Source organism: Lycorma delicatula, chromosome 10, assembly GCF_047948215.1.
Source record: "Lycorma delicatula isolate Av1 chromosome 10, ASM4794821v1, whole genome shotgun sequence".
Classification (NCBI taxonomy): Eukaryota; Metazoa; Arthropoda; class Insecta; order Hemiptera; family Fulgoridae; genus Lycorma; species Lycorma delicatula.
The window spans coordinates 15,191,924-15,218,174 of NC_134464.1; the positions used below are offsets into that span (position 1 = coordinate 15,191,924).

The 26,251-nt window shown below is 27.9% G+C and overlaps 1 protein-coding gene across 1 annotated transcript; it reads left to right on the forward strand.

Moving 5' to 3' along the window:
- The first annotated feature begins 1,618 nt into the window (after nucleotides 1-1,618).
- On the forward strand, nucleotides 1,619-23,484 carry LOC142330841 (odorant receptor 56a-like). Its single transcript, XM_075376301.1, has 5 exons — nucleotides 1,619-1,712; nucleotides 17,964-18,063; nucleotides 19,138-19,239; nucleotides 21,031-21,186; nucleotides 23,365-23,484. The coding sequence occupies exons 1-5, from the start codon at nucleotides 1,708-1,710 to the stop codon at nucleotides 23,413-23,415; spliced, it is 414 nt and encodes a 137-aa protein (XP_075232416.1). The 5' UTR covers nucleotides 1,619-1,707; the 3' UTR covers nucleotides 23,416-23,484.
- Nucleotides 23,485-26,251: the final 2,767 nt, after the last annotated feature.

Below are 26,251 nucleotides of genomic sequence, written 5' to 3' on the forward strand. Positions count from 1 at the left end.
AAACCAGTGATAAGATGTAAGTTTCGATTTTGAATTAAGATACGAGCTGAGTCAGAGTTAAAGCTTTATAAAATCCGATTGTATGACATTTATTTCCTTTGAATTTTTCTATTGTCATTGAACATTTAAGAAAAAAAATTTGTAAATTATTAAATTGGTATGAAGCTCTGTGCAGGTGTCTTTTAAGTACATAGCTCCTAATATTAATGATAAAAAAAGTTGTATTAAAAAGTTTTACGGTTATAATATATTTTTTATTAATGTATTTCACAATATCTAGAAGAGAAATAAAACGCGACTTCAAAAGTTTTTTAACCTAATGTGGGGTAGCCGGGAATTCACCGTACCTCCTAAATTTAGAACCAAAATTTATATTGAGTTACAAATAAAAAATGTGATATAGTAATGAATTATTTTATTTACTCACTTGATATACAGTATTAAATTTAAAGGTCCAGTGATCTGTGTGTTCGCTCTCAAGTTGCGCGCACAATATACATCGTGACATCATTTCTGTTATGCGACGGAGCATTTCTGGTGATACGTTGCAGAAGGCGTCCCTCACAGCGTCACGCCATTCTTCATTCGTGGTGTAGCCACGTGCAGATACGTGTGCCTTGATAATTCCTCATAATGAATTGTCTGGTGAGGTAAGATCAGGACTTCGTAGTGGCCATGATAACGGAGCTGGTGACAGTGAAGCGGCCGATCCAACGTCCGGGAAATTTTTCATTCAGAAGCGCGTGAACTGATAGATAAAAAAGTGCTGCGCCCCATCGTGCTGCAACCATACTCGTTCCATGAGATCCTTCTCTTGAAGCTGTGGTACTAACCGTGCTTTCAGTAGTTCTAAATATGTTTGTGCAATTCACTGGCTCGTCAAAAAATTAAGGACCAAAAAAAAACGACGAGCTGTCATTCCAGCCCATATCATGACGTGGATCTCTTTCAAACTTTCGCGTAATAAGGATTTTCTTTCGCCCAAAATAGCATATTTCTGACATGCGAACTGCTATAGATTGCATATTCGTCAGAAAAAAACACTTTTCTACGATGCACTGCAACGGGGAATTTTCTAATAAAGCCCGGCAGGATGCAGTACGATGTTATACGTCTGCATTTGACAGTTAATTGATGAAAATCGGACGAAATGACTTAATCGTCACGTCTTTTTTCATGTGGTGTTGCATTATCCTCCGCGGTACACGAAGTTCAGCTGACCGTTTCCGAGTTGATTTCATTAGGGACTGTTCAGTGGAAATTGCAACAGCAGCACATGTTTTTAACCGAGTTAACTTTTGCCCACTTCGCGGCCTGTCTTTAACACTGCCTAAGTCAAACGCACATTTTTCCAAGCCAACACTGTTGCTTTTCGTGGTCGCAGTTTATTAAAGCGTTACCGAAACATATCACTAATTAACTTCATTGCTTGATTTGTCTGCTGTCGTTCATTAACTCACACATCTGTCATTAACCGCTCCTCAACGCTATAACTACTCGTGACAGCTGTTTTAGCACAACTGTCTTTTACTTAGAATGTGTGATGTAAAAAACTGTTGCCAACTGATCCCGACGAAAATACCGCAGACTCATAGAAATCGCTTTAATAGGAGAGGAACAAGGTTTGAGTGCTCATACGAATATGTTTAGGTTTAATCGATAGTCTAGAATTATATTTTTATTGTACTAATGCAGAAAAAATAATCGATGTGGTAAGTTTTAATATTAAAATTACATTATTTAACGGTTTGATAATTACAGTTATTAGTACAGAGTTAAGGTTGAATTCAACTTACAATTTTTTCATTCTTTTTATATAACGTTGTTCTCATTTATTATTAAGGTAAAACATATGGGAACTTCAATGACTAATTTCGTAATCAATTTATTTTTAACTTCTTTCGAAAAACAAATTTAGATACCGTTTTATTTTTATACTTCTATTATGCGCCGAATCAACATTTCTGGTCACCCACCAGAACACCATTACCCTTGTTTTACATATTTGTACAACATCGATTTATAAAGTCTTTGCAAGTGTAATATCTTCATATTTGTTAACGATTACTGAATATATGATTTAACTGAGCTGAAAAATAAAAAAGTATACAAATTATTTAAAAACCATATGACTTCTTAAAATAGAGTTTTTAAAAACACTTTCTCCCTTAAAAATGATAACTTGTTTAAAAATATTTTCTGGCAGAATACTCAAATAAAATTCATTATAATTCACAGTTTTTTTTTAAAGAATGTGAATCGTTTCACATTATGCCATCTTCACGGATATTAATTTAGATATTAAAAAAATTAACACTAAAAAAGTAGTTTATATCGTTTTCCTAAAATCAGGAAACAACGTAAAATATTGTTAGTCTATTTTAAATAGAATACTATTTATTTTATTTTATTTTGAATACCTATTTATTTTGAATGCCTATTTTATTTTGAATACTAGATCGTGGATACCGGTGTTCTTTAGTGGTTGTGTTTCAATTAACCACACATCTCAGGTATGGTCGAACTGAGAATGTACAAGACTACACTTCATTTACACTCATACATATCATCCTCATTCATCCTCTGAAGTATTATCTAAACGGTAGTTACCGGAGGCTAAACAGGAAAAAGAAAGAAGCCTATTTTAAAATGAATTGTAATTTAATATAATTTTTTGTTGTAATTGTTTAAAAATTTAACGTTTAGATGAATATATGAACAACTCTTCTAATACGTGAGATGTAGGAAGTTTGAGATAAAACTTAAAATAATTATTCTATACAACTAATGGAATTATAAAATGACAACAAAAATTAGGATAAGAATTCATGAAAGATTTTATCGCATTAATCCAGTAATAGACAGTTGCTAACATTTGTACACATTCAAAGAATTAGTAGAAAAACTGAAGTTATATAAATATTTATACAAAGTTATTAAGACCTTGTAGAGTTCCTAAATACTACGAACTATGTATATAAATTTAAATGCGTTTCACATAAATTATAATAATGATACCGTAAAAACTTTCTTGGGGGCATTCAGTAAATATTGATTCAGTAAGTAAACAAAATAAATCTACTAGAAAGTATAACTACCAGGATTTACATCATGATGATGTAATGATTTTTTTTTTTTTTTTTTTTTTTTTTTTTTTTTTTTTTTTAGCTAGGTCACTGCGAACGTGTATTTTAGCCCATTAAAATATTTGTTAAGAATTGTTTTTTCTGTTTGTTTTTCCCCTGATCATTTCTATAGTATTTATTTATATAATAACATTATATAAATATAAATCTAAACTAATATAATAATCTAAATTTAAACTAATAATCTTTAGCAAATTTAAACAAACTCATAAAAATTTAGTCAATTTTACATTCTTTATATGTTTCTGAATTCGAATAATTTTTGTTAAATAATATAATTATATGCAAGATATTGCAATATGTGTAAGATATTACAATATAATTATGTGAAAGAAAAAGAGAAATATCCAGCATTCAACGAGTAAGGATTAAATAAATTTAACAACAAAAAAATAAGTGTCGTTATCAGCGCCAGTACACAGTATTAATATGGTTAGAAAATTTGAAAATCGATATTAAACTTATAGATGTTAAATTCAAAATCACTTTCCTTTTTATTGTAACTTTTAACATTTATAGCAAAAGGAATTAAAAAAAAAACCATACCGGAACATAATTTTCCAAGACATCAGCACAATAAAGCGTTTAGATTTTGAGCAGAATACAAATAGATCTATGGCAGATTGCGTTTGTAAGGGGGTATAAAATATGTACGTTTGTTAATAACAGTGGTCTACTTAAAGCGATGTAGTGCTGGTGCTAGCCTATTTTTTTTTTGCCTAAGGTTGTAAATCTTTTTTAAAAATTGTTAAAGCTTAAAGGTTTTGCGTGGGAAATTTAAATGGAATTTTGTAGCATATGAAAAATGCCTGGCCAAGATTTTTAACTCGGAACCTTCAGATGGAAATGCCGAGGCGCAACTATTCCGCCATGGAGATCGGCACTTTTTATAATACGACATTTGTGTAATGTCTTTCTTTAATTTTCCGTTTTATATAATAATAATCCGAATTTCCAATGCTTTTTGAATAAAAGTTTCAGCGGAATTCATCATGCGTCACTCATACTGTGATTTTCAAAGATTCGGTGATTGGTGACCATATTAATTTTAGAAAGAAGATAATGGATATACATTCTTTAAGAAAATTTGCAGTAAGTTCAGGTAAACGTTGAAGATACCACAAAAAATGGTAAAAAATAAGCTAAGTAGACACTTTAGTTCATTTAACGTAGCTAAATGATGTTAATTGATAAACTCTTTTATTGTCTTATGTATATATTCTTAAAATATTTAATGTCATTGAACAGATTACACTCAATCTGTCTAGAAACCAACGATGTTTGTACAAACTATAAAACAAATTTTATTTCCTCACTTTTGTTCATTTTTTAAAAAAAGGATATTATAAATATTTTAATTCATATATCATACGAGTTAGAACACGTTTCATTATTGATACAATCAAAATAATGACTAATTAATATTTTGCGGAGTAGTATAACTATAATTTATGTATCAGATTTTATAATTTGCACTCAATTTAGTGTAAATCAATTGCTCGAACTTCAAAAAGATCCTGAATAACCTATATATGGTGTTTGATAATCCGCCTTATGAGAGCAAGAGATTGATTTAATTAATTTTAAAATAAGTGAAACAAATTTATAAATTAATTTCTAATTGTTATTTTTTAATATTTTTTAGGTAAACCTATTAGGTTAAAAATTTTGGTTATTTTAATGATCTATACTATTATGTCAAAAACTAACTTATTAAAACGTATCTTATATTTATTTAGGTTTAATGAAGAAAAACATACATTCCAAATAATAATTTTTAGAATGACAACAGCAATAATGTTTTGTGGAACGGTATTGAAGATTTACAAAATATATATCTTCTTATATTGATGTAATTAAACGATTTACAGCAATAAGAGATTTAAATTTTCTCGTATCAAGGTTTTTCGTACATATAAAAATAATAGTAAAACTAGAAAACATATGGTCATTGATGAAAATAATTATCTTTACGAAAAAGAAACTATTGACCATACCCTGAAGATAAAATTGTCAAATCTACAACTAAACGTAATAAGACATAATAAAACGTTGCAAAACTTTTACTTGAAAATTATATTGTATGTGGTATCAATGATATCAATGATAACAAACGTAGTAGTGATGATGATTTTAGAGAGGATCAAGATGAAAGATCTTCTTATATTAAATCTAATTTTGTTAAAAGTAAGATCGATTCAAGAAAATTAAAATTATATGTTATGTACTTAGTAATCAATATAATATATTCTGCACATAAGTAAGGTATTAACTAAACGGTTTTAGCGCGTATATTTAGATTATACGAACAAACCAATCCGTCAACTGGTTTCCTCAGTAATGAGGCTTGAATAATTAAATGCAGTTCCCTGATTAAATTATGACTTGAAAATTCAATTGAAATACAAATCTCAAATCTGTAAACGTTACGTCTGCATTAAAATTTCAGTAAAATTGTTATTAATGAAGCCTCCAAAAAACAACCACCATCTGCTATATAATGTAATATTTTTACATAAAAGTCATTGTATAATAGCAAATAAAATGTAAGTCAAAAATGTAAAATGTCGCTTATAATAAAAGATGTAACTATTAAAATTTAACCCCGATAAATTTTGTAAATATACAACTTTATAAAGTGGAGAACAGATGAATATTACTATAATGTACTGAAGATAATCCATACGGAACACAATCTTCGGCATAGTTCACTATTTAAAAACAATTGTGTTTATTCTCACTGTAATTTTGAGCTTAGCCGGTATTTTTATTTTAGTAGTACACTAGAAAGACTAGTAAAGTTTCAAACCCGTTTAAACTTTAAAAAAATCATAATATAATTTAATAGCAAAATATAATGCTAAAACAAGCTCGCAACTCACATATAGGACTTTCCCGTCACGCGGCTTACAGGCGCAAACATACACAATTAATTTAGCTTGCCAGTGCTACACTAGCGCTCCTTATCGTGACAGGTTATACTATTGACGCAGTATACCCACTTAGCCACTAGTTTAGATCATTTTTTTGGGTAGAGGTGAGATTTTTCAAAACGTTTTTTGTAGATATTTATTTTTTAAGTGTTAACAAACGTGTCTAAGAAAAATAAGAGCTTAATTGGGTGAAATCTCGAGTTACTGAGAGTTACCTTACTCTACAGCCTCACCACTTTGACCCTTTTAAGTTGAAAATTAAATGGAATATAAAAAAGTAATCTAACTTTAATCACAATCGGTGGAGTAGTTTTGGAGATATAAGGTGATTTAGAGTATGATAGAAACACACACGTACATACAAACATTCGGAAAGTTCCCATCGGTTTTTTTTATTTATTGGGTTCCTTAGGTGTCACAATGTCAAGATGCGGTGAAAACCGCATTTGCCAAAATTGGACCGATTACAAAACTTTCCCTTGTAAAGCTATAGCTCTGCTATTGCGCTAGAAGGGAAAATAAAGTGTAAGATATGTTATTACTAATCATACATATATCTACAATCAAACAAGAATTATGAAAACAATGAATTTTTAGTTAACATTGGCGCTGCATCTTGTAAAGAAATTATTTCTTAAGAAGAAAGAAACAATTTAAACCTGTGATTTCATTATACGCTAAACATAATTTTAAACCGAATACTCTGAGAAATCATTTTACTTGTACATATTACACATTTGAAAAGGTTAACGGATTATTCCATCGGATCGAAAAGGTAAACTTTTACACGGTACCTAGCTCTTCTATGGCAGACAGAGTAATGAATGGGAACAGTTCGTTCTGCTTGTTGTAGTGCGTATATATACAAATAATTATGAGACATTGTCTACAAATTATACGTAGGTTTAGCGTAAATACAGACTTAGTTATTGTCCATATACAGACTAAGATAATTAATAAATTGTGAAGATCTGCTCTTCAGAGGTGGCGACAAGGACCCCACTGTAAGTTCTTCTTACCTTCCTCTGACGCTCTTGTCTGTTTAGATAAGGTTTTCGAGATGAATTGTACCTCCGTATTAATAGTAGGTTGACGTCTAATCTTTCGCTAATGGACGACCAATATGGTTTCCGTCCATGTTACTGACGGTAATGACGAAATAATACCATGATGAAATAAAATATTAGCAAAATAGTATGGTTAACGAATTATAATAAATATTAATGAAGTTTATATTGAAATAAAAGTGATGATAATGAAATAATTGATTACACATTTTATTGAAATGATATATATAATAAAATATGTTTTAATAATATGAGGATATAAGTTTATTATTACGCGAATTATTTTAAATATTTTACAGTATGATTTAAAATAAGATATATTATGCATTGTGTTAAAAAGGAATATTACTATAAGGATTTTTTAAAATTATATATTGTTTGTAAAGGAAAATGGATGTAATAACTAATAATGATGTTTAATTTGAACCAGAGTAGATATATTAAATGATTTAAATGTTACCAATTATAAAATACATTATTAATTGAATTATTATTAAACGACTAGATTTTAATGGAAAAATTTAGCTGAAACTTAAAAATGTAGAAAATACTTATGAAACACTTAACTGGAAATAATTTAATAACGTGTGAAAATAATATTTATTATGTGGTGTATAAAAATTAATTTAATATTATATGAGACTATATATCAAAACATTTTGTTGAATACTTGTAGAACTGTATTGCATATAATTTTCACAATCAGAACACGTGAAGATAAAATTACAAATTTATATTACAACATATGTACAATGATACAGAATAATACACACACACACACACTATATATATCTTTTAAAATTCAGTAATTATACGTTAAAATAAAATATTTATTAGCATCAGAAAATTTAAGAATAATTAATTGTATTAAGTAACAATTAACACGCACGCGCGCGCGTGTCTGTAGATACATAAATTGATCTAAAAGAATTTTGAACTTTTATTTTTAAATTAATTTTTTGATTATTTTTGTTATTTTTATACGTATATATTCCAATATAATTCAACAGTTCGAGTTTCAAACATGGTTTTATTTTTTCATAATTATTTATTTGTGTTCAATTTTTATAGTTTTTAATTGTAGTTTTAATAACATATTTTTGCTGAGGAATGTAATTTGAGATATAAAAATGTTTGTAGTAATCTTTAATCTTTTCGAAAACAGATAATAAAGATTCATTAGTACTAGATTTTTTGTTTGTTTTTTCTTCATTTATATGTATAAGTAATTTAAAAAAATTCTCAAAAAATCCTTAATATACTGTAAGTCGCTTTTGTAAGTAAAATTCTAAATATTAATTTTAACAATACTCTTGCCCTTATGATGAAAATGGGTTACAGACCCTGCTGGACCTCAGGTAAAAAGTAAAATTAGCATATGTGGTTGGGTAAATTGTGATCGTTGTAGTGAATTAACAACACGTAATAAGAACAACTAACTGTAAATTGCAAAAATATTTTTTATGTAATTAATCTATGTATTATACTAGTTACCGATTATCAAAATCTTATACAGTGTCTAAACTATAAATAAATTTTGTTTTGAATGACTTTTTTGCAAATTTTTTAGAATAAAATAATCGTTTTTAAAACTCCATCCAAATGAGTCGTGTTTGTTCAAAATCGTGTTTGAATTTTATAATTTTATTTTTGTATATTCATGTAAGATATATACAATTTTAAAAGGTTAAAATTTTGTCATTCGATTACACTGCTAACTGCAACAATTATTCCACGGAGAATTTGACAGAATTAACCTTTCTTTTTCTGTTTAGCCTCCTGAACCTCCGAAAGATGTTGCTTCAAAGGGTGATATGTATGAATGTAAATGAAGTGTAGTCTTGCACAGTCTCAGGTCGAGCATCCTGAGATTTGTGGTTAATTGAATCCTAACCACCAAAGAACACTGGAATCCACGATCTAGATTTCAAATCCGTACAAAAGTAGCCTTTTACTAGGAATCTTAATTAGGATTTGAACTTATAACTCTTGACTTCGAAATCAGCTGATTTTCAATGACGAGGTCACCTCTAGAATTTTTATTTTAAATCATTCTGTTTCATATGTAAAAATAGAGTCTGTGCTCAACATAAAAGAGACGTTTGTATTATATGTTGAAAAAAATAACTTTTTTCAGTGTCAAATTACTATTATTTAATTATATGAATTTTAAATAATTGGTAACTTTTAAAATCTGATGTGGGCACTACATGATTCCTTGTACGCCTATTAAATTACATATACATTTTTTAAAAAAATGAAAAGTACATAAAATTTTATTTCATTAATAACTTCTGATGTTTTTTCATTTTTTTTTTATTGATATATTTGATATTTATCGTAAATTTGTTTGTACAATCGGAGGATAATAATTATTAATAAATAAATATATTTAAATTTAAAAAAAGTTAAAAAAAAGGAGATGAAATCTCATTCGGACAGATGTGCCTTCTCCTTCTAACATACAAATATTTCTTTAAGTAAAATTTCATTTGGCTTTAAATTTGAAACCATGGAAATAAGTACCAATATTGATATTGTTGAAAAGCTCTCAATGAGAGCTTATTATTGCAGTTAAGAAAAATTCCAAAATCAATTTTTTTTTGGATTTTCGGCTTTTTTGGACACTTTTGGTTCATTGGATTGCAATGAAAAAGGGAGGTGCACAACTAGAAGTTACAACAGACCTTTATCCAAAATGTCAACATCCTACGGCTAATCGTTTTTTAATTATGCGAGATAAATTCATACATACATACTTACATACAGACGTCACGCCGAAATTAGTCAAAATGGTTTCAGGGATAGTCAAAATGGATATTTCCGTTGAAATCTGAAAACCGAAATTTTTAGCGATCACAATATTTTCTTTACTTCGTACAAGGAAGTAAAAATCAATAATTTTATTAATAGTGTGTGATTTTTTTTTAATAATTTGGTAACTTAACTTTATAAAATAATTTTTGGGTGCCATGCAACCCGCTTTGCATTCATTTATGTTAAATTTGCCTTGGCATTCCAGAGTTAATGTAGCGTTAAAGAAAGTTAACGAAAATTCAGAAGTATCACAGTATTTTGGTGTATATAGATGTTAAACTATTTTGATTATTCTGTATGTTAAGTATTAGGAGTTGAGAATTGAATATTTTGAAGAACGAGATCGATGATTATTACAAGGATAGTTAACATAATCCGTAGATTATAAAAATTTTAAAATGAATTTAGTTAAAAAATAAAAACATACAGTTTTACGTATGATTGCGTGCATATCAATAGCAATTAAACCAACAAAGACCTAGTTGGTAACATATCTATGCCGCTAAATTAAGGGTTCACTTTTGATTATAAGGTAGTAGATGTGGCACTTTGTAATAGGTTGATTTCCGGGATGTTAACTGGTATTCAAATTTCTAACAGACTTTCACGCCCTGAGTTGGTCTAGTGGTGAACTCGTCATCGCAAATCAGCTGATTTCGAATTCGGGAGTTCTAAGATCCTAGTAAAGGACTTTATACGGATTTGAATACTAGATAGTGGATACCGGCGATCTTCGGTGATCGGAATTCAATCAACCTCACATCTCAGGAATAGTCGACCTGAAATTGAACAAGACTATACTTCATTTAAATTCATACATATCATCCTCATTCATCCTCTGAAGTAATACCTTACGGTAGTTTTGGAGGTTAAAACAGAAAAAGAGAGACACGTTTAAAATAATCCAACAGAAAAAAGAAATGCTATATCGACGAATTTTCTTTGTCTTGATTTCAAAAATTTATGTCTACAATTGTACTGAGTATGATGTCGATTTTATTCTTTAGCATTAAATATTAAACTGTTTTACTTGTATCTCACGCGATCCTATTTTTTTTCAGTTTTTACATTTTCTCATGAATTACTTTGAGAAATATTCTTTATTATATACTACGTGTAAATTTTATGTATTGCCGACTACATCTTTTCAATTCGAACAATAGTGAAAGCCAGATATAGAAAAACTATTTTAATCCTACAGTTTTATATACATGTATATATATATATATATATATATATATATATATATATATATATATATGGAAGAGTGCGCGTGCTTGAGAATAAATTTTATATATTTGATACGTCAGTATATCCAAGAATCCCTTTAAAAGTGGTTACTCATTGTCTAAGTAAATCTAAATCGTTATATCTTCTGCAGCTATACGTAATTCTTTCATATGTGTGCTAAACTCAATACTGTATACGAGTATATTACAAAAACCACTTCGTTTCTAAAATATTGTATAAATTATAATTTACACAACTTATTGACCTAGAATTCGAATAAATTTTATGGAAATAGTTGTCGTATGATGAATGGAGATACGGCTTTCATTTTTAAGCAACTGAGATTAATTTCAAGAAAAGTGAAAATTTTTAATTTTGAGTAAGAGATTTAACCAATTTCAACCAATAGTTTTACAAATATAAGAAAAAGGGAATTTTTACATTTGCAGGTAATACAAAAAGTGAACTTTTTGTATCTCTTTATCAAATTGTTATCAGATCAAATTAAAATATAAGAGTAGTTTAAGCAATCTAAAAAAAAAAAAAAATCATACCTATTTTGTCGATTTCAAAACTTTTTATCGTAAGGATTTATGTTTTTAAATAATATTCTGTTTGTAATGCAGCTAAACAAACTAACTATGCTATATTCAAAAACTTCAGATTACAACAGTTTTAAATTTATATTAATTTCATGAAACATGAATAAAACCGTCAGTGTTTATTCTTACCGAGTATTTTTGACCGTAATCTCGAAATAGTTTATTAATAGACTATTAGTTAGAATCTTTCAAGGAAATAGACTTTTCAAAGCGTTTTTATAGTTTTAGAATTAAATCTATGCAAGAGTTTATTTCGTTAACATAAATCGGGAAGCTGTCACTTTTAGCAATGTGAACGGATTACAAATAGATGTGATAGCATGTGATTAGAAAAGATAGAAACAGAATTTGAATTATACAGGTCTACTCCAGTTTTAATAATTTTATTTAGTGAAGCTATCTTCTTAAAAAATAATATGATATAATACATTTCCTAATCCTTTCCATTGTATAGGATTGTTATAATGTATATCCTTATTGATTGGTGGATGCTTATTTAACGTACATTTATACTTTTTTCGGAATTTTTAGTTACTTCCCTTGAAATTAAAAGTATTTTAACTTTTATTGGTTAAAAAGTACTCCAACATTAATTCCCGTTATTAGCAAAGCAAACGAGTCTGTCACGTGTAAGCAAATATAGATGTCTAGCAACTTTTAATTAGAAGCAGAACAATAAACAAGCATGGTGTTGACTCCGGTCTGTTTATTGATTGTAAATTTCTATATTGTGATTTAAATTTAGTTTAATTATGGTTTTCTATTTAATACAAAATAAAATCATGGATTCAATAAAATTGTTAACCGTTTTCTACCGTTAATTTTACAAATATAAGAAAAATATATTTTACAAAATAAAAGAAATATATTATATATGCAGATAAAATATAATTTTACCTTCTGATTTAAAGTTTACGTCAACAGTTAATTTTTAAAAAATTGCATTCGATAAATGGTACGTCATACACTGCAATACTTTCGTTATCATTACATAAACGTCTTAGATTTTTTTAAATATTATCAAACTTAAAAAACAGATTGTTAATCTCTTAAACATAATAAAAGGAAAAAGATGTAAAAATGTGCCGCAAAAAATGTAGGAAGACTAATTAACATAACAAATATTTTTTATTTCTGTACTTGTTAACAGAGAGTTCTAATTGTTAACAGAGATCAACTATTTCAACACTTATTCTCATCAAGTAATAAAAAACAACAATTTCATAAAATAGTATTTATGAAATTTACGGGTATTTTTTTTAAAGAAATTAGTCGAATGCCACAAGTACTCAACTTGCGAGGGTAACAAGGAGGTACTTTTGCTTTCAAAAATATTTAATAAAGTTTACTTACCAGGAAACTTAGGGGTATAAGCAGAATTTGAATCATCAATTACACTGAAATGTGTATTTTCTGAGTATATATCAAAAAAGATTATTTCTAATGTATACAATACGATAACAAAACATACTGTACGTCATATGTAATAAAAATAAAAGATGTATTGTATTGTAAACTCTGATCACAAAACACTCAGCTGATCAAAAAATAAATGTAAGTAACATTTTATTTTTACACGCTTCATAGGAAAAATAAAAATAAGAACTTTCGTTATTCAAATTTGAAATAAATAAAAGAAGTTGTAGTCAGCAGTTTAACGAATGCGTCCGCTTCTGCTTGATTCAGTAAAATTAGAACTGGAAAAAGCGTTCCCTTTTCTTATTACTTAGTGAATATATTATAATTTTACGTCTATAAAGCATTGTTTGATTTACTGGTGTTGTGAATTTTCATAATCCGTTTACACGATAATTCTAGTTTTGTGATAATGTATTTTATGTTTTATTCTGATAGCGAAAAATAGAGGTACTATTTCTCGAATTACAAGCAAATTTATTTTCTATTTTTAAAAACAATGTTAATAAAATAAAATGATGCACAATAAATAAAAAAGAAACTTCAAAAATGAGATATATATTAAATAAAAGATTGCTTGCCTTTAATCCGCGGTACAACTACTCAATCGGGTATGTATATGCATTACAAAATATATAATTTTGGATACAATATTGATCACAGGTTGAAAGTGTCAACCCAGTACAGTTCAACTGTAATTTTTCTTGCATTTCAACAGAATATCTATCTTTATTTCAAAAGAAACATCTTTCTAGATCAATTACGGGGAAAATTGTTTAATTTCAATTGTAAAGTAAGTTAGATTTTCATTTTATACAGCAATTCATTTCTAATTAATTTTTTCTATTAGATTTAAGGAAACCTTCAAACAAAATTATGACAGAAACTAAACTATTGATAAACGTTTTATATTTTCTTGGATTTAATGAAGAAAAAAACTCTTCCAGGACCGTAATTTACAGAATTGTGTCAACAATAATGCTCTGTGGAACGGTAATGAAAATTTATAAAATCTGGAATGTCGATGTAATCAAACGATTTACAGCAATAAAAGATTTCAATTTTGTTTTAACTCTTTTATTGGTTCACTTAGAAATGATATTTAAACCAAAAACAATATGGTCATTGATGAAAATAATCGATAAAGATTTTTATAAAAATGAAACTATTTATAATAGCTTAAACATGAATTTGCCAAATGAAAAAATTTGTGTAATAGTAAAAACTAAAATATCGCAAACGTTTTATTTGAAAATTACATTTTATTTAGTGTTAAGCGTTGTTATTGTATCAGTATTTTTACCGCTGTTTATAATTACTTATTTAGGTTTCACAAAAAAACGCGGCGATAATATAAATTATCAAGAGATACCGTTACCGATTGAATTTTGGATTCCGGAAAAGTTTAGTCGTTCCACAATTATATTTCTTTTGATCGATTCTTTATCTTCGTTAAATTTTATATTAGCAGCTTGTTATGGTTATATTATTGTCGGTATGTTTAGTGCTACGGCTCGATCGATTATTACAGATTTGAAATTGTATTGTATTTCACTAAAAGAAATCGATAAATCCGTTGTATCAAACAATTTTAGTGATGAAAATGGTAACAAGTATCAAGATAAAAGATCGTTTTATATTAAATCAAATTTTTTTAAACATAAAATTGACTCAAGAAAATTAAAATTAATTATTAAGTATTTAATAATTCAACATAACTTAATCTGCAGGTAAGTGAAATATTATCCGTTAAAATGTAGAAAGGTTCAAAGTAATACTTATTTAATATAATTAAGCAAACTGACACCATACAGAAGTAGTTATTATTTAATATATCTGCACAATTTAAATGATAAATTCATTTTTTTTTAGATTTTAATATTATGAAAATTTATATTTCCCTTAATGTTGAACTTTGGTTTTAATTATTTGAATGGGAACAAAAAAATGAATGATAATAATTTTGTAATTCAAAATGAAATTCAATAGTTGAAAAACACGATTTAAAAATTATAATTTAATTTTACTTTATCAACACGTATCGACTCCAAAGAATAATATAATTTTTAGACACAAATTGCAATAAAGAAATTAAAAATAAATAAATAAATACTAATAGAAATATAAACAATACCAAACTCCTACTATGTATAAATTTCAAATTTTTTATATGGAACTACTAAAACTGAAATATAACTTCAAGTAATACTTTATTTATTGACTCTTGTGGTAGTAAGATACGTATCTTAAAATAATACCAAAGTAATGTGTAATTTCATATTTTATTACTGAATATAAATAAAAGAACAATCAAATAATATGTTGGAAAAAGCGCAAATTTTTTTTGATAATTATATATTTTAAATTGTTTATTAAATAAAGATGGTAGCCTAATTTAACTTTGATATTTTATCGTACAGCCACAAATAAATTAAAACTAATTACTTTTAGAAATCGTTATACGCATGCGTATTACATGACTGGAAAACTATTATAATATAACGGGAATTAATTGTTAATGATGGCAGAAAAATTTTCATTTAGTGTTATTTTATTATAAAACTAAATATAGATTAAAACCGAGTACTTCTAGGAATTATTTTAGTTGTGCATATATCACATTTACAAAACTTAACAGATCGTTCCACCGGATGAAACGGTTAATTTTACGTAATGCCGAGATATTATTTCCACAATAAATGTGTAATAATCAAGGGACGGTCCTTTCTCCTTGTTATGTACATATATATATATATATATATATATATATATATATATATATATATATATACGCACACATATGTATATATAAGGTGATACATAAAGGTCACAATTTTGAAGCATATAAAAATAAAAATTTATTGAGATAATTTACAAATTCGGTTGAGGCCTCATTTCATAAACACACACCAAAACACACCCAACATTCATTCGCTTTGGTTCGATATGACGTCCATATTTGTAATGCGACATACATACATCTGAAGTCTTTTTCACTCCATATTGTAGCCAGCAAATTAGACGTTACCTCTGCAGCTGCATCATTAATTCGAAGTCTTATCTCATAAAGATCAGAAGATGAAGGTGCTAAATATGCCTGATCTTTAATAAAACCGCACAAGAAAAGATCTAGATGAGTCAAATGTGAGAAGCGAGGTGGCGATGTAACTAGACTTCAGACCAATTGGTGCCAAGAGTAAAATTGTATGCCTACTAGGTGGTACCCTACCGTACTCTCTACGAAAATTATATTGAACTGCATTGCTGACTGAAAATCGTGAAACCAAAACACACAGCGATCACGTTTCGCTCAAGTAAATGTATCCATTTTTCTCAACACTGGTGACCGCTTTGGTGTCGAATTCGTTACTAATGAAGTAGCCAAGTTAAAACTTGAGGTATTGTGCTATGAGATGAGACCTCAACCGAATCTGTAGGTTATGTAAACAAATTTGTATATGCTTATTAAAGATGTGAAATATTTTTTGAATCACCAGTAGAGTGATTCACGGAGAATGTAACAAACAATCCTGATATAGTCTGTTGGTGAAAATAACATATATAGATTAAACGTAGTTCTGAAATGCTTCGTTAGCGAGTGTTGGCTAACAAAAGATTACACCCTTATTTCTCCGCCTCGATAAATTTGTGCAGGATTGTAATTTTTTGAGATCGAAATTCAGGGGTAAATTTTGTAGCCTTATAGAAATAATGACCTGAAAAAAGTGGAAAAAAATATGCCAAAGAACTCTAATTTTTGTTTGGTAAAGTAACTTAGTTAAATGAGTACGTAATAAACACGTAAACCTTAAAAACAAAACTTGTAGAGAATTTAATTCTGAATGAAATGGTGTGAATAAATTCGTCAAATACAAACGAAAGAATTTCGAAATATATTAAAATCAGACCACTTGCAAATATGGCAGGTAACGATTAAAATTAAAGATCAATGAAAAAAAAAATATATCAACAAAAAACGTCATTAGGCATTTTTAAAGTAAATTAAAAATTAATTTCTTCAAAATTTGTTTGAAATAGTTTAATTCACAAGTTGGCAATACTAAAAATCGATTCCAAAATTTAGGTTATTTGTATTGAATTTAAACATCCTGATCCCCGTAGGGAAAAATACCCACCTTGGAGTTTGGGGTCCACTTGTAATCATTTGTCTATGAAGAAAACTGTAATACAGAAAAATAGTTAGTTATTAGAATCCTCAGTGTAGAACAATAAACAATATAAAACTCCTGATGTAATACGGAAAGACATAAAAAATATAGTTTCTTAGGGAGCGTGATTTATCCACTCTAGCTGAAGAAAAATTTCATCAGTTTATTTAAATATTAGTTAAATTGTTATATATTGTTTTTGTCTATGTTATTTTTCTATATTAGTTTGTTTTTTTTTTTTTTTTTTTTGTAATATTGAAAGACTTTCCTTTAATACCTAGTAAAAGCTGCTACATTATGATAAGTTTCATACCTTATTGAAGCTTAAGCGGACTAAATTTTTGTCTTCCTTGTTGCTTATTCTATTCAGTAAAAATAATTCCGTAAATTAAGCATCACGTAAATACACAACATATTTTTCATCACTGAAATTCTATGCTAGAGACGTAAATTAAGCATCTTTCTTTTATAAGGTGAATATACCTAATTAATTAAAAAAATATTACATTTTAATTTGATTAGTTGCAATTTATATATATATATTTATATGTGTATATTTTTTTTGCTTTTGATTTTATTTAAGGAATATGGCTAATGTAAACAAATTAATCCAGCTCGGCATAACATCAGGAAACCAGTGTCTTTTCTTTCAGCTGTGTCTCTACTTATATTTAAGCATTGAGGTAATGAATTCAACAAAGAAATGACATTATCTATTTTTTTTTTCTATTATGAGTATCACTAAAACCTTTACAACCATATTCTTATTTCAATATTTCTAAAAACCCACGTTGAATTGTAAAAGAGATAAATCTCATTAAATTCATTTCGATTAAAATTAATGTTTCTATTTACATTTAAGTAGTGAGTTAATGACTGTATAAAACCAGTAATGTTATGTCAGTCTTGAAATATGGATCACTAAAAGGTTTACCCGTATATAGTTTAACTGGGTACTATTAAAAAGGTCACACCTAAGGTGAAAAGGGATGGTTTTAATTGAAAATTGCAAATTTTTTTCAATGTCGCTAATTATTATCTGAAACTAAACGCAACAGAATTTATTTTAATATGTAACTGGACAAATTTATCAGAATTCAATGTTCTCTACTCACTTTATTATTGGTAACTTTTCTTATGTAACTTAATTTTGGACAAATATGAAGGTATTTTCATCAGTAAAAAGTAAATGTTTGCCTTTTTAAACCCCGAAATATCTGAAAAAATAAAATAAAAGTAATCGACACCACGATCAGAGTAGTATCGAACTGAAAATTAAAAAGTAAAATATTAATTACAAGCAATTAAAGAGAAATATACAATTAACTGGAATAGGAGTATAACGTCATCTTCCAAACCCAATATCGTTGAAAAGTAAATTTTATTATCAAAGATAAAAATGTAAAATGCTTCTTCTCAATTCACCACGTAATCATATCCGTATTATTTTTTTAATTATTGTCAATGAAATTCTTTTTTTATACGACTCAAATTTTCAGTCATGTTCTTTTTAATTTATTATAAAGGAGCTTTATTTCAATAAACGAGCGAGTCAAGTAACATATTTATTAAAATTAGCTGAAAGAATTATTTGTACGAGTTGTTATTTGAGACTGCATTTATCAGGGTTAACAGAAGTTCATTTTAAAGAAGTGTTTTCTTAAAAAAAAATAATCTCTTATTAAGTTTTATAACATTTTGTGATTGGTTGGTATATTACTAACAGTGCATTTTCTAATAATTTCATTTCTTTTCAGGGTAATAATTACTTAATAAAAACTGGATGCATATGTATAGTTATAATGGACAGTCTTTTGTTATATTTTTATTGTAATGACGGACAAAAAATAATTGATGAGGTATGTTTATTTACAGATATATTAATTTTACATAATAACAATTTTACAATTATTCTATGTAACAACAATATACTAGTAAATATATTTTTGTTTTTTTTTTTTATATCTGCTTTGTGAAACATTGTTTTCATCTACAATTAAGGTAAAAGAATCGAGTAAATTCCATGTTTTGTTTCAAACTTAATTTTTTTCTTACGTAAAGTTTTATAAAATGCAATGTCTGAAATATCCCGAGTAAAATTTTCTAGGTACCGCTAGGATTTAAAATTAGGAAAAACATCCTTTAAGGAGTAAATTATTTACAAACTTATTTTTGATACCTGGGGAGCACAAGCATTGACTGAACTGAAGGACTCGACATAAAAACTATTGAAAAAAACATGATGACTCATAAAGTTACATAAATTTACTTTTTTATTAAAACATATGAGGCATTTAATGATTTTTTTAGAAATTTTGAAGGAAAAATTTCGATAGTGCACATAGAAACTTTTTTTTTTTTTCCATTTTCGTGAGGCTGCAAAGAAAAGCAAGGTTGAAAGGTTTTCACGGAAAATCGAGGAAGCGGATAACTGGCGCGGCAGAGACATCACTATCTCGCTCTAACATATCATTAGACGAAAAAGAAATTATCGGTTTTCAATTAAGCGGATAATAGAGTTCAGTTTGAATAATTATGTCAGCATTTTGACGCAAGGCACAATATAGATAACGAGTAATACAATGTGTTAATTAGAATCTTCTACTCAAGAGAGTTATTCTACGACTAAAAATTATTTTATTTAAATTACCTTATCGAAACGCAAAGACACTTAAGAAATGGAAAAGGTCTGTTATCTTTTTCCCTGTATAGAAATAGTTTCACGATAATGTATGAATAATTTCTTTACGTTGGCTTCAACCAATTAATTTAATAAATCAGTCACCCTCGTCATCTGACTAAAAGTCATTCTTGTCCTTTCAGTTGGTTCAAATGTCAAAGAATTTAATAGACTATTTCTACTATGAAATTGAAACGGATAGTAATTACATGAGCCAGAATGGTCATCCATTTAGTATTTTCTTACTTGCATTATAAAATAAAATAAACACGGTCGCAGAACGTACATTATGTTCTGTTGTTACTGTTTTTGAATATCTGACGAAAAAATTGGATCTCTTGTCATACAAAGAAGGTGCATTTTCTCAAAAGTATGAACCGTGTGTGCTGCCTCGCGGAAGCCGTGGATAATGGATACCAACGTTTAAAAGAATCTCTATCACTCCTTCTTAACCCTAGAATTTTCTTTGTATATTTCATTTTCAAAATATCTGTACGCAGAATAATCCGGCTTTTGTATATCGTAATAAAATATCATAATGTAAAATAAAAAAGTTATGTCTTAAATAAATACATAAAGGGAAACTGTGCAATTTGTTAATTATTAAAGATTTTTCAACTACCTCTTAAATTTTTTACTATTATAAAAGTTTACTGTTATAAAAGTTTTTGGTAATAACTTTTAAATTATTTGTATATCCGAATTTAATAATAATTTCGTAAAGTTAGGTTTACTAAGGTAATCGGTCGGGAATAAAATCCAAAACAACAAAATTATCTGATGCAACTGATGAAAAAATAAAATTATAAAACCAACTACGGTAAGATTACCTGGGAGATTTCTGGAATATGAGTTCAGTAAGAAACCCGAATTATAAATGAAAATTCATGTAAATCTTAATAAATTCTATAAAAAGTTTTAGAGAATTTATTAAATTTACTCTTTCAATAATATAAAGATATTTTTTCAGTACGATGAAGTGCGTAGATGTTTGGGAGAGTGTTCTTGGGTGGATAAACCACAATGGTTTAAAAAGATGTTACTTACAATGATGATCAGATCGTCAGCACCGTTTCATATGAAACCTTTTGGATTATACGTCATTAATTCAGAAAATTTCATAAACGTAAGTAAGGCTGTTATTATTGCATAAGGTTAAAAAAACAATATATAATTCATTAGTTTGTTAATAACATTAAAAAAAATATAAAGAAAAGTTATAAACAACGATTACATTAGTTTAGATTTCTATATTATCAAACAATCTGTTTATCTTTATAAAAACCCTCTCATTTTATATCGGCCTACTATGACATAGCGTAATATTTTTCTACCCATTAATCAATAATTGAAAACTTCCTTATGATATATACGCTTTTTAAACGAGGTGACATCAGAGACGAGTTGCTCCAAACGATCTGACTCAAGATAAAAAAACTAGAGAATTTTATTAGTTTGATTATATTAACTCTTTGAACCCCGGGCCTTAATTTTGACGATTAAAAGTTTTTGTTGTCAAATAAATAAATGTATTTATTTATCTATTTTATTTCAAAAGTTTAAAAATAAGAAATAAATATAAAATGTAAAACTAAAATAATAATATTAAATTTTTATTTAAAAAACAAGAAAGAATTTATCTCTGGGAAAATATTTTATTCCATTTCAAACGTAGTTTATAATGTACGAAAAAAAATTTTAATTCTAAGTAAAAAATTAAGTTCACAATAAATAAATCTTGACGTAGAAGGCAGGTCAATCATAAGATCTATCGGTAAACAAAATATCTCTAATATCAGACTCTGAATCATTTTCACGAATGTATGTGGGGTCCGCGTCGGTAACATCAAAGAGATTTGAAATTTCTGAGACCAATGATCAATCATCATTGTCAAAAATTAAAGAGAAATTGTAAAGTATTCTGATCTTAAATTTCGTAATCGAGTGAGTTGAAATAATTTTAACTCGATTGGTCTGTTCGTTTTTTAAACGAGAGATTAACTTCATGATACATAACAAAAAGATAAAAGAAGTTTATTTTTCTTAATAACATATTGAGAAAATTAAATAGTTAACAACTAGTATAGATTTTTGTTAATTAGTAAACTGCAATATCACCAATGACACCGTAAAATAAAAAAGTCATTTAATTTGATCAAATTTGACGAACGGTTTCATTATTCCTAAGATTGAAAGTACAATGCATTTCTTTTTTCACTGGTAGTAACGTGTTTCTTCCGTAAATCTCATCGATACCTCTAAAGAATGATTTTTGATGCCATTATTTACAAACAATAATGATGAATATAATCATTTCAATATATTTCTAAACGAGTGTGAACGAATTATAAATTGATTGATTTTGTTCTATATTATATTAACTGCTAAAAAACTAAATTTATATTTTGTAATAAATTACATTTTCAAGTTTTCATTCCTCAGTAAAAGATCACTGGACAATTTTTCTTGTTATAACCAATCGCACATTTTAACAATTTTTTAAGGCGTTTGTGATCATAAACCACGATTAAATTATAAATAATACTTAAAAAATTACGCGAGTCATTAAAAAGTAGAAGTAACGTAGCCATACATTTGACACAATTTATATGAGAATTTTCCAGATCTGTCTGTTATCATTTAAAAACAATTTATTGTTTTAATTTGAGAACTGTCATGCACCATTCAGCAATAAAATGTCCATCTTAATAAATGATTTTCGAAAAATAGTGGACAGAGTTTTGTGGTTTCAGTGCATGTAAAAGCCATCTGATATTAATAAAAAAATGATCAAAAAGTATGGAAAAATCATTATGAACAGACTCTAAACAAATACAATTTTATGGTTTGGATTTTATTATGAATGTACCGATTTATATATGTTTATAATTATTTTAAGCAATAAATCCCTCTACCGACCCGGTAGAGTTATAATAAACACTCCAACCGGTTAAAAATTATGCGGATGGATGAACATCTTTTTCTATTGGACTATTAACAAGATTATATTTTAATTAAAACTATTATTTAGATTGATAGTTTTTATAACCTATTTGGCATCATTAATTCGTATACAACTAAAAAGAGTATTTTTTTTTTTTTAAATGTAACGAACGATTACCATAAAATTTTTGTCAAAAATGTTCGAAACACAAAAATTATTTTAAAAAAATTAAAAATAAAATTATAAAAATATTTAAAAATTTTTTAAAAATTAAAATTTATTTTAAATTAAGAAATTAGAGGTAAGAATTTCGCATCATAATTAACTGACATTAATTACTTATTACTTGTTTGCTAACAGGTAATGAAGGCATCTTATTCTTATTTCAATTTGATCAGAACATTAAAATAAGCTACAAACATGAACAAGATAATTTCAACTATATAATTAAAAATTATTTATTTTTATCTTACTGTGTATTATACATGTAATGTTTAAAGCGTTGTGAATCACAATAAGTATTGTGTTATTTACGTAAGTGTTATTACTTTTAAGTTATATAATATATTATATAAAACTGCAATTTCTTTACATTCTTTCATTATATATACGTTCTTTCACTCTCTCTAAAACCCTGATGTGGACACCACATGATTTCCTTGTACGCCTATTAAATTACATATACACATTTTTTGAAGTACATAAAATTTTGTCTTACTAATAACTTCGGATTTTTAAAAAAAAATTATTTTTATTGAACTATTATTATTATCATTTTTTTTTTTAATAATCACAGGTTAATAATTAATTATTAATAGATCAATATATTTAAATTAAAAAAAAAGTTTAAAAAAAAGGAGATGAGATAAAATTCGAACCAATGCATCTTCCCCTTGTAAAAGCCAAATATTTCATTAATTAAAATCTTATTTGGCTATAACTCTAGAACCAATGAAAGTAAGTACTACTTATGACATATGGCGGGAAAGCTCTCAATGAGGGCTTATTACTGCAGTTAGGAAAATGTCCAATATGCAAATTGTTTTAGATTTTGGACTTTTATGGACGCTTTCGGTTGAGTCGATTGCAATCAAAAGGAAAGGTGCACAACTAGATGTTACAATAGTCCTAAATCCAAAATTTCAACATCCTACGGCTGTTGAAATGTGAGATACATATGTACATACAGACGTCACGCCGAAACTAGTCAAAATGAATTCAGGGGTGTTGAAGATGGACAATTCCGTTGAAATCTTAAAACTGAAATTTTTCGCATTTCAAGGAAGTAAAAAAGGATGGTGTGTGGATTTATTTGTTTGAACTATATGCTCACATTTTTATTTTTTAGCTGCTATTGGCGCAGAGCGGTTCACCGGCGGTCCGTGGTGCGCCGGACAGCTTGGTAGTTGCTACCTGATTTCTTCATCTTCGGTAAAATTAATCAGACTATAATTCTTTGCGCTCGACTTAAGAGGTAAATTTAAAGGCTTTATACAAAATCTGATTTGAAATACTGAAAAATAAATGTTCCCAGAAAGCATTTTCAGTAATTTGCAAGAGGTTGAAGGTAAAAAAAAACCTGTCATCGAAAAACACACTAATTTATATTTAGCGTAAAAAAAATCTTGCTAAATGTGTAACAAACATAGAAAATTGTTAAAAAACTTGTTGAGAATTTAATTTTGTGTTAAATGCTATGAATAAAGTACACATAAATGCAAAATAAAACATTATAATTTTGAATTTTAGTAAAAACAAAGCATATCAAAATGTGGCAAAGTTTAACATAAATTGTCAAGAGATTCCACAACCCATTGAATTCTGGATCCCAGAACAGTTTAGTCATTCCACAATTATATTATGATCGATTGTTTATCATCGTTAAATTTTCTATTAGAAGATTGTTATACAATTGTCGGTATGTTTAGTGTTACAGCCCAATCGATTATTATCGATTTAAAATTTCACTAAAAGAAATCGATAAACAGGGTGTATCTAACAATCCTAATGGTGATAAATATAAGAACGATAAAAATGGTAACAAGTATCAACATAAAAGATCGTTTTATATTAAATCAAATTTTGTTGAACATACGATTAACATAACATGAACATAAGATAAAATTATATATTAAGAATTTAATAGTTCAACATAACTTAATCTGCTGGTAAGGGAAATATTAGCCGATAAAATGCAGAACGACTCCTATTAATAATTTAATAAAGTAAATTGGCACTATACAAAACTAGTTATTACTTTATTCATCTAGCACTTTTTATGTTAGATCCTAGATGCCCAGAATTTTTATGTTTTCTTGCTCATATTTGTTGGTTCCATTGCTTGATACGTCTTCCAATAACCTTTGCACACCATTTTCTAAGTTGGAACCCTGAATTTTTGAATATGGCGATCATTTCTGATTGAATCTCTTTCCCATCTTATATTGTGTTTTCTCCGGTAAGTAAAACGTTACCGTAAAAGTCATACTTAGTAACTTCCGCGGCTGTGGGAAATTTTCCTTTTTCTTCAATCGCTAACTGTTTCAGACACCTGGTGGCTACAACTGGAGCTGATGAACTCCCATATATAACCGTTTTTAACCTGAACTGGCTGATCAGAGCCCACTCGCCACTAAATTCGTTATAACTGTCAGTCATCCGGATGTACGGTGATTGGAGATACATCTTCTCTATGTCTGAGGTAAATACAAACTGATGTTTCCTAAATCGTAAGAGAATGCTAAATAACTCATTTTGAAACACTGGACCGACTAATAATAAATCCTTTAACAAAATAGCACTTGATGACTTGCAGGAACCATCGAAAACTACTCTCATCCTTGTAGTTGAACTGTTTTCGTTTATCACTGCGTGGTGAGGTAGGTAATAAATGCCTCGGCACTAACTGTCATCACATTTTAACACCGGTTCCACGTGTTCTAATTCTGCATAATCCTTCATAAAGGCAATATATCGTTCTTTGAGACATGGATTTTTCTCCCATCTTCTTTCTTGGGATATTAGACATCGCAATGCTACCTCACTTGATGTACCCAGCTTGTATGAGCTTAAAACCGGTTTAATTCTCTTACTTGATTCAAACCTTCCTGTAACGACCCATCTCAATTGTGTATTTTGTAGGGCCATTGATGAACTTCTAAGATTAACTTTTCCTTCACATACTAAGTCGAAAAAATACTCGGCCTCAATGAGAAAATCAATCTTCGATTTTGTATAAAATTCCGGA

Bases quoted from the DNA above. Each gene is read 5' to 3' on its own strand.
- LOC142330841 (XM_075376301.1), top strand. The intron at 19,240-21,030 runs GTATGTTTATTT...ATATTTTTTCAG, and splicing joins GACAAAAAATAATTGATGAG to TACGATGAAGTGCGTAGATG. The intron at 21,187-23,364 runs GTAAGTAAGGCT...GTTTGCTAACAG, and splicing joins ATTCAGAAAATTTCATAAAC to GTAATGAAGGCATCTTATTC.